This window comes from Mandrillus leucophaeus, unplaced genomic scaffold (assembly GCF_000951045.1).
Source record: "Mandrillus leucophaeus isolate KB7577 unplaced genomic scaffold, Mleu.le_1.0 Scaffold163, whole genome shotgun sequence".
Taxonomy (NCBI): Eukaryota; Metazoa; Chordata; class Mammalia; order Primates; family Cercopithecidae; genus Mandrillus; species Mandrillus leucophaeus.
In genome coordinates this window covers 2,336,697-2,346,701 of record NW_012101621.1, presented here as the reverse complement: position 1 = coordinate 2,346,701, position 10,005 = coordinate 2,336,697, and the positions used below count along the sequence as shown (strand labels likewise).

The window sequence follows — 10,005 nt, the reverse complement described above, 5'->3', positions numbered from 1 at the left end:
ACGAGGTTATTCTGGGATGCAGTCAAGTTAGTTAGATTCTGTTTGATCTTTCTTTTTTTGTTGTTTTTTGGGGTTTGTTTTTTTTTTTTTTTTTTGAGTCGGAGTCTCGCTCTGTCACCCAGGCTGGAGCACAGTGGCACGATCTTGGTTCACTACACACTCTACCTCCTGGGTTCACGCCATTCTCCTGCCTCAGCCTCCTGAGTAGCTGGGACTACAGGCGCCTGCCACCATGCCTGGCTAATTTTTTGTATTTTTAATAGAGATGGGGTTTTACTGTGTTAGCCAGGATGATCTCAATCTCCTGACCTCGTGATCCACCCTCGCCTCCCAAAGTGCTGGGATTACAGGCGTGAGCCACTGCGTCCGGCCCGGGCATTCTGTTTGATCTTTCAAGGCTTGTTCTCAAATGTCTGTTGGTGTGGATTTAGAACAGCCTTCAAAAGTTTCACTCAAAAACTTCTGAGTAATTGGCCTTACTACGAGGCAATACTCTTCAGAGTCTGCCTGATGCCCTGTGGATTGTGAGGTCTCTGCTGAAGCTGGTGGAAAGGTGATGGAAATAAATCCACTGGAACAGGATTTACTTCTAGTTCTGTGTGAGACTGGGAATTGTCTGGCCTACTGCCATCCAATACTGCTTTATGGAGTTCCAGTTTTCTCATGAATGTGTAGATCATCCCTCCACCAAAGACTTGAGGGGGACCCCTCTGCAGATCTCTGGAGCTTTCTCTCTGGGAAATTCTTTCTTCCTGTACTCTTCTCCACAAATTCTAGCTGTCTCAACCTTCCCAAATCCTACTTTGTCTCAGTTCCTGGAGACCATCAGGTTCTGGTTGGGTTCTCTCTCCCTGCATGGCAGATTAGGAATCGCCTCTAGACAGAAAACTAGGGCAAATGTTCAATTAACCCTTGTTTCCTGCTTTCAGGGATTATGGCCTTGTGCTGCTTTTTATCCGATGTCTGAAAACTGTTGTTTCGTATTTTGTTTTGTAGTTGTTTAAGGTGGGAAGGTAAATCTAGTGGGTGTTACTCCATCATGGCTGGAAGCAGAAGTTTCTGTGTATATTGTCTAAAGTGGATTTATGCCAGTGGTTCTCAGGCAGATTTTATGGTTGGTTGTTGTTATCCTTACTACTGTCATTTCTTTGGTTTTTTTCTTCTTACCTACTCTTAACTGATTCAGCTCTCCTCAACAGAAATGAGTAAGAGAAAGTCATTTGAGCATTGTCTAAATACAGGGCACTTTAGGTACTGGGGAAAAAAAATTTATTCCTACCTTCATACCAATCTTGCATCAAAAAAACAACACATAAGAAAGCACTGGAAGGTTGAAGAAGAAAGGCTAGGGCCATTGAAAATCGTCCCTGTTTCTTTTTTATTTTTATTATTATTACTATTTTTGAGATGGAGTCTGGCTCTGTTGCCCAAGCTGGAGTGCAGTGGCGCAATCTCGGCTCACTGCAACCTCCATCTCCCAGGTTCAGGCGATTCTCCTGCTTCAGCCTCCCAAGTAGCTGGGACTACAGGCGCGTGCCACCATGCCCAGCTAATTTTTTGTATTTTTAGTAGAGATGGGGTTTCACCATGTTAGCCAGGATAGTCTCGATCTCCTGACCTCATGATCCGCCTGCCTTGGCCTCCCAAAGTGCTGGGATTACAGGCATGAGCCACCACACGTGGCTGAAAATTGTCCCTGTTTCTTAACTATAGTAGTGAAAAACAGAATCGCAGAAGTGGTTATGACTACTTGGAAATAAGAATGGAATCAGTGACAGAAAAGGATGGGTGAATAGAAGACTAAGTGAAGAACAGGGAAATTGGTATTAAAGAAAATGGGAGAGGATGAGCTCAGACTCAGGTGAAGGAGAAAGCTTGTTTCCGTTGGAATGCTGGTCTGTTGTGAGGGCTAGTGCTCTAGGAGATCAAATAGCAGCCATTGGGACATGCTCTAGTGGCATAGTGCAAAGAATATCTGCTCCCAGGCCGGGCGCGGTGGCTCACACCTGTAATCCCAGCACTTTGGGAGGCTGAGGCAGGTGATTCACCTGAAGTCAGGAGTTCTAGACGAGCCTGACCAACATGGCAAAACCCCGTCTCTACTAAAAATACAAAAATGAGCCAGGCATGGTGGCACACACCTGTAATCCCAGGTATTCGGGAGGCTGAGGCAGGAGAATCACTTGAACCCGGGAGGCAGAGGTTGCAGTGAGCCAAGATTGCACCACTGCACTCCAGCCTGGGAGACAGAGCATGACTGTGTCTCAAAAAAAAAAAAAAAGAATATCTGCTCCCAGAAAATACAGAAGATTGATTTTACTTTGTCATTTCTCTTAGTTCCTGTGACCTGAAGTACACAGAAGGAGTACAGTCCCTCAACTGGACTAAAATCATGAAGACCATTGTTGATGACCCTGAGGGCTTCTTCGAACAAGGTGGCTGGTCCTTCCTGGAGCCTGAGGGTGAGGTGCGTGAGTGTGGGGTTTCTTTCCTGGTACATAGTGTTGCCCACTATCATTTGTTCAGTTAGAATGGCATATAAGTAGCACGTAAGGAACTAGGCCATCTGGGAGAAGCTCTGAACACCACTTGATGTTATTGTTTCTTCAAATTTGTTTTACAGGTAAATGATAAGTTGATTGGACAGTGGTAACTAACTCCTGACAAGATTTCTTGGAAACTACAAAAACTTTTCCTCAAATGAATTTCTTAGCATTTGGGGAAAAAATCCTCCAGGGCATTTTGCAAAACGTATTTTTTTAAAAATTGTCCACTTAATGTCTGTGTGATACATTAATACAGAAAGTCTTTCTGTTGTTAATTTCCCTGGGTGAGGAAGGCTAACGTGAATTTTTCAGAAATGTAATAATACATAGTAATAGTAAAATAACAATTGCACCTGACTACTGATTTTAAACAAGTCATTTTATCTTTTAATCACTCAGATTTTTTTGCTTTTGTTTTCTTCATGTAAATACTGGTATACTATGTGGGCTGAATTCATTCATTGATAAGGTAAATGTCAAAAAAAAATCAGTATGATGCTCTAACTCACCAGGGGAGTGATGCTGAAGAAGGGGATTCAGAGTCTGAAATTGAAGATGAGACTTTTAATCCTTCAGAAGATGACTATGAAGAGGAAGAGGAGGACAGTGATGAAGATTATTCATCAGAAGCAGAAGAGTCAGGTTAGTCTTACAGAGAAAAGTTTGTCCTGGCTTCCTCATCTAATGTCGTTTCTGAAAGCTACTTTTTTTAGACTAAGAACTCTGTCATTCCATTCTGTTCCTGCATGATGACTAATGCTTAATTTTCTTCCAGACTATTCTAAGGAGTCATTGGGTAGTGAAGAAGAGAGTGGAAAGGATTGGGATGAACTGGAGGAAGAAGCCCGAAAAGGTTTTTAAAAATTTGTTGTTTTTATTCTATTTATTCATGTGTCTATGCACAAATTTCTAACACATTTCAGTATCTTGAGGTGTTAGTATTGATGGTGTAATGAAAGTAACAAAAGAACACTATAAAACTGATTTGGAGCCACAGATACAACTTCATTGACTGAAGGAGAAAATGAGGGGTGGAATGTGTCCATACTCTCCAGTGGGCAGTGCTCTGCCTAACTGGATGCTGTTTTCATCTGCGCAAGCCCCCATCTTTCCTATAGCAGTGATAGCCACATATTCATGTAATACTCAAGAATTAGCCTATTCAGTGTCCAAACCTAAATCCTATAATACTTTAATTTTGCTAGACTTCTTCCAGATTAGGCATGTCTTTATAATGCTAATTTAGTTACTCTGAAGCCAAACCCCAAACAAATGTTTAAAGCTTAAAAGGAAATAAATATTAACTGCTGTGTTCCAATCATTGGGAATAGGTACTTTTCGTAGGTTACCTTATTTAACCCTTAAATAATTCTCCCTTTTGTAAATAAACCAAGGTTCAGAAAGTACTTGTCCAATATTAAAACTTGGGTCTGATTCCAAAGTGTATTCTCTGTGCTATCTCATGCTCTCCAGTAATACTAGGTACCTAAAGCCTACCTATCTCTAACTGATAATGCCTCTTCTATTTAGCGGACCGAGAAAGTCGTTACGAGGAAGAAGAAGAACAGAGTCGAAGTATGAGCCGGAAGAGGAAGGCATCTGTGCACAGTTCAGGCCGTGGCTCTAACCGTGGTTCCAGACACAGCTCTGCACCCCCCAAGAAAAAGAGGAAGTAACTTCTGAACTTTGGCCCTGAGCTCCATTCTTCCTCCAGCCAACCCCTGAAAATTTTACATGACATAGAAACTGTATTTTTCCTTTTGTTTTCATTTGAAGTTTTGCCATTTGTGTTTATGGGTTTAGGGGGCCATTTGTGTGGACCAATCTACTCGGGGAATTCCAGGCCCACCAGGACACGTGCCAATGGCCCCATTCAGATGGCAAGGGAGGAGGTGTTCTTGAAGACAGGAGGAGGCTCCCGCTGTTAATAAATATTGTTTCATTCTTCTCTCTTCCTGTCACCTTCTGCCAGGACATCGATGGCTTCTGACATCTTACTATTTGGTGTCTCAAAGCTGTATTTCCAAGACAGTGGTACAAGGTGATCCTTAATTACCCGTATCATGGTTCTTGACCAGCACATTCAATCCTCCAACCTACCCTACTGCCATGACCTTCCTCACATCTCTCTTAAGTTTTATCTTTGCAATACTTGGAAATTTCCTGATGGTTGTGATAAATCATACAACTTGAGCTAGTGAGGCAGATTGGGCTGGTGCCTTCGTCTTGAGTTTTCCTGCTTTCTTGCCTCATGCAGATTCTGAGGTGTATCTGCTGCCTTGGAAGACATAAGAAGCAGTGATACTCCCTGGCTCGGTTATTTTCTCCATACGAATGCACACATGGTACAATGATAGAAGGCAAAATTGCCACTGTCTTTTTTCCGATATATCCAAGGAAGATATATCAGGTTGTGCCTCATGTACTGCTTCTAGTGAAATCTAGAGGAAGGCTCAAAGGAGTCAACATTTAGATCTGGAAGGGACAAGTCATGCCTTGGGCCTAGAATACCCTGACAAGAAAAGAGAAGAGGAAGGGAGGCCATATCTACAACACAGCCTCTCAGCACTGCTGCTCCTTACTTTAACTTTGTCTTGCATTGTCCTGTATTTATCACAGTTTCTGTTGAACAGCTTTTCAAGTATTTGGGGAGTTTATCTTGCCATCCTCCCCTTCTGGTTCTCTGCACCCACCTGTCCCACTGCAGTTCCTTCCGTGCTCTGTGACTTTAAGAGAAGGGGGGAGGGGTCACGGATTTTATGTTTGTTTGTTTTTTCTCCTTAGCAGTAGGACTTGATATTTTCAATTTTGGAAGAACTAAAAGATGAATAAACTGTGGGTTTTTTTTGTTGTTGTTGTTTGTTTTTGTAAATTCACCTGTGACCGTTTTTCAGTTCCTGAAAGCACACCTGGTTCCTGCCTGGTAAAGTGCTAAGGCATTGGAGAAAAATGCTTTTATCTAGCTAGTGTTACAAATGAAACTTTCATCACTCTAAACTTTCATCATTAGATTGAGAGACACTAGACATCACAGTAAACCAAATTCATGTTATAGCAAGTTAACTTTATGAGAGACTTTTTAGTGTGGTTCCCTCAGAGACTCTTAGATTGGAATAGCACTTGTTCCTTCATGAAAACAAATCTTCAGTCATCTCCTTGTAAATAGCATGGAGGACAGCAGCTGCTTGAAGGGAAACCTTCAGCCTTCCTATTGGGGTAGCCAGATCTTCAGGGCTAACAACTGTTGGGAAAGGGAAAAAAAATAGCATCACTCAGTTAAAACACTTTGATACCTGGTATTTGTTGGGTTAAGTACTGGGGACACAATGAATTTACTAGCCCATTTCATGAGAGGACTCAGTCTAGTGAAGGAGAAAGGAAAACGAGGTCATTGCAATACAGTATGTAGGTGCTATATAATAAATGAAAGCACAAGTTGCTTTGGGAACACATAAAGAGGCACCTGCACCAGAATGGACAAACTGGAAAAGGATTTCTGGAGATAATTCGTGAGCTAAGTCTTTAGAAAGTAAAAGATGCTTAATGTATCAAGACGAGAGTAATATGAGTTTGGCAAACTGCAAGGAGTGGCAGGAATGAGCCTGCATAGGCCACGTTATAAATAGCCTTGTTTGTCTTACAAGGTATGTGGTTTCAACTAAAGATGTAAGTGATTGTTCTTATGTGGGATCTTGGAACATAACTCTTATTTGGATAATGCACTCAAGGAGGACGCAAGTTAAACCGGAGAGAGTAGTTAGGATATTGCAGTAATTCGGGAAGAGGGGAGTAATGAATGAAGGTCTGAAGTATAATGGAGTGGAGAGGTGGGGACAGATTCAAAATGTTAAGAAGTGTGAACAATTTTTGTGATTAGAATGAGGAATGGCTTGGAATCAAGGATGGCCATTCTAAATTGCATAACAAGATGGTGGGTAAGAGGGAACACAAGGTACAAAGTTGTAATCAAGGGAGTTTGAGGTACCAAGGTGACATATGAGATACAAGTGGTGGTATCTATGAGTCTGCTCTAAGTCTAGATTGTATTTAGAATCTGGTCTAGAAACCTAGATTTGAGATGATTTCTAGACTGTAAAACTCAGAGTTCATGTAATCAGGAAGAGGGCATATGTGGAGAAAAAAAGACCAAGGATTCAACAGACAATCCAAAATTTTAAGAATAGACAAGAAAGAAACCTCCAAAAGAAACAGAACACCTAGAGAATGATAAGCAGTCAAAATGTTCAACTGGGCGCGGTGGCTCACACCTGTAATCCCAGCCCTTCGGGAGACTGAGGCAGGGAAATCACCTGAGGTCAGGAGTTCAAGAGCAGCCTGGACAACATGGGAAAACCCCATTTCTATTAAAAAATGCAAAAATTAGCTGGGTGTGGTGGCACGTGCCTGTAATCCCAGCTACTCGGGAGGCTGAGGCAGGGAGAATTGCTTGAGCCCAGGAGGCGGAGATTGCAGTGAGCCAAGATTGCACCACTGCACCCCAGCCTGGACGACAGTGAGACTCTCAAAAAAAGAAAAAAGGATGAGTAATAAAACCAGTTGGATTTGTCAATTAGGAAAACTGGTAAAAACATGGAGTAAAGTGGAATGGAGATGCGGCAAGTAGAAAAATACAGACAGGGTTGGGCACAGTGGCTCACACCTGTAATCCCAGCACTTTGGGAGGCCGAGGCAGGTGGATCACCGGAGGTCAGGAGTTCGAGACCAGCCTGACCAACATGGAGAAACCCCGTCTCTACTAAAAATACAAAATTAGCTAGGCGTGGTGGTGCATGCCTGTAATTCCAGCTACTTGGGAGGCTGAGGCAGGAGAATCACTTGAACCCAGGAAGCGGAGTTTGCAGTGAGCTGAGATCGTTCCATTGCACTCCAGCCTGGGCAACAGAGCGAAACTCTGTCTCAAAACAAAATTAGCCAGGTATAGTGGCGCATGCCTGTAATCCCAGCTACTCGGGAGACAGAGGCAGGAGAATTGCTTGAACCTGGGAGGCAGAGATTGCCGTGAGCAGAGATCGTGCCATTGCACTCCAGCTTAGGCAACAAGAGTGAAATTCCGTCTCAAAAAAATTTAAAAACAGTTTTCAAAAATACAGACTATTGCGGACTGATCAAGTATTTCAAGAAGCTGACTTTTGAAGTGATAGGGGAGAAGGTAGCTATAGGGATAGAAAGCAAGAGTTTTGCTTTTAAAAGCAGACCAACATGTTTAAAGCCTGAATGAAAGGGAGGCCATAATGAGGAAATGACTAAGTTTCTCTACTAATTATTAAAAAAAAGAGAGAGAGAAGCATTCACTGACTTTTAGGATTCTGAGATCACTAGAAAAGTCTTAAGTGGATTTTCCCTAAGCACATACAAATGGCGTGGAGGTCAGGAAGAACATAGCATCTTTAGGAATGGGGATAGGAGTAAGTCGGAAAATAGCCCACAAAGATATGTTACTTGCCTTATGCCAGGCACTACCCTAAGCCCCTTTCTTAATCTTAATCCTTTATTTAAGTGCTTCCTTAATCTTCACAACTCTATGAGATAGAGATTGCTGTTATTCCCATTTTATAGGTGAGGAAAAAGGTTAAATAACTTGATCAGGATCACAGCTGGAAAGATATTAGAGAAATATAATGAAGAATCTTATCTAACATTTGAACTTCATAACCCTTAGGGTCTGAGAAGGAGTATTCCTCAAAAAATGTTTATAATGATCAGCAAAAGAATAATTTTATATCATGATTCATTAAACATTACATAAAACAAGTTTCACAAAACAATATGTGCAATGTACTCTTAATTCCTGTTTTCTTTTCTTTTCTTTTTTGGGGATAGAGTCTTGTTCTGTCACTCAGGTTGGAGTACGGTGATGATCTCAGCTCACTGCAACCTCCGCCTCCCGGGTTCAAGCGATTCTCCTGCCTCAGCCTCCCGAGTAGCTGGGATTATAGGCGTTGCATTTTTAGTAGAGATGGGTTTTCACCATCTTGGCCAGGCTGGTCTCGAACTCCCAACCTCAGGTGATCCACCTGTCTCAGCCTCCCAAAGTACTGGGATTACAGGCATGAGCCACTGCACCCGGCCTTTAATTCCTGTTTTCTTTCCCACAGTTTTGGTTTGCATTTTTCAAATTTCTGTTGTGATTTACTAATTCAATTTCACATCCACTAATGGGGTGTGACTGAAAGTTTGAAAAACATTGGTCTAGCGGATAATCTTAAGTGTCTAAAGGTCCTAGCAGATAAGATAGGTGACATCCCAGGTATGTAAGGTAATGGGAGCAGTGAAGACTGGACAGCGCAGTCCCAACTAAAGGAATTCAAATACAAATGTTTTTAAAACATGCTGATCTATAGCAAACTGTAAAAGGATTTAAGAAGAAGGCAGTGATCAAATTTATTATGTAGAAACATTTACTATAGTAGATGGAAATGGGGTAGAAGAAACCAGTGGCAGGAAGACCAGTTTAGAAATTATATGGCCTGGCGCAGTGGCTCATGCCTGTAACCCCAGCACTTTGGGAAGCTGAGGGGGGCAAATCGCCTGAGGTTGGGAGTTCAAGACCAGCCTGACAAACATGAAGAAACCCCGTCTCTACTAAAAATACAAAATTAGCCAGGCGTGGTGGCACATGCCTGTAATCCCAGTTACTAGGGAGACTGAGGCAGGAGAATCGCTTGAACCCAGGAGGCAGAGGTTGTGGTGAGCTGAGATCGGTCCATTGCACTCCAGCCTGGGCAACAACAGCAAGACTCCATCTCAGAAAAAAAGAAAGAAAGAAAGAAAGAAAGTATAGTAATTATAGTAAGGCGGTCGGGCGCAGTGGTTTATGCCTGTAATGCCAACACTTTGGGAGGCCAAGGAGGGTGGATTGCTTGAGTTCAAGAGTTCAAGACCTGCCTGGGCAACATGGTGAAACCCCATCTCTACTAAAAATACAAAAATTAGCTGGCCTGGTGGCAGGTGCCTGTAGTCCCAGCTACTTGGGAGGTTGAGGCAAGAGAATCACTTTAACTTGGGAGGTGGAGGTTGCAGTGAGCCAAGATCGCACCACTGCACTCCAGCCTGGGCAACAGAATGAGACTCTGTCTAAAAAAAAAAAAAGAAAGAAAGAAAGATTACAGTAAGGAGAGCACAGTCAATTCACAAGTAGAATGGATAAGACTTAATGACCAGTGAATGTGAGGAAAGAGAGAGTTGATGTCTTTTTAAGAGACAAGATGGGGCCGTGCATGGTGGCTCACGCCTGTAATCCCAGCACTTTGGGACGCCGAGGTGGGCAGATCACAAGGTCAGGAGATCGAGACTGTCCTGGCTAACATGGTGAAACCCCATCTGTACCGAAAATACAAAAAATTAGCCGGGCGAGGTGGCGGGCGCCTGTAGTCCCAGCTACTTGGGAGGCTGAGGCAGGAGAATGGCGTGAACCCAGGAGGCGGAGCTTGCAGTGAGC

The 10,005-nt window shown here is 42.8% G+C and overlaps 2 protein-coding genes across 2 annotated transcripts in view; one reads left to right on the top strand and one right to left on the bottom strand.

Annotated features, from left to right (window-relative positions):
• SUPT16H (suppressor of Ty 16 homolog (S. cerevisiae)) overlaps window positions 1-5,418 on the top strand; it is a 41,836-nt gene extending 36,418 nt beyond the window's left edge. The window contains exons 22-26 of the mRNA XM_011976297.1: window positions 2,186-2,208; window positions 2,338-2,467; window positions 3,059-3,188; window positions 3,322-3,399; window positions 4,077-5,418. Of these exons, the coding sequence (XP_011831687.1) occupies window positions 2,186-2,208; window positions 2,338-2,467; window positions 3,059-3,188; window positions 3,322-3,399; window positions 4,077-4,222 (507 nt within the window). The 3' untranslated portion in view covers window positions 4,223-5,418. The remainder of the gene's footprint in view (window positions 1-2,185; window positions 2,209-2,337; window positions 2,468-3,058; window positions 3,189-3,321; window positions 3,400-4,076) is intronic.
• A 177-nt stretch (window positions 5,419-5,595) lies between these two features.
• The window catches only part of RPGRIP1 (retinitis pigmentosa GTPase regulator interacting protein 1), a 100,412-nt gene continuing 96,002 nt past the window's right edge, over window positions 5,596-10,005 (bottom strand). The window contains exon 24 of the mRNA XM_011976296.1: window positions 5,596-5,787. Within this exon, the coding sequence (XP_011831686.1) occupies window positions 5,675-5,787 (113 nt within the window). The 3' untranslated portion in view covers window positions 5,596-5,674. The remainder of the gene's footprint in view (window positions 5,788-10,005) is intronic.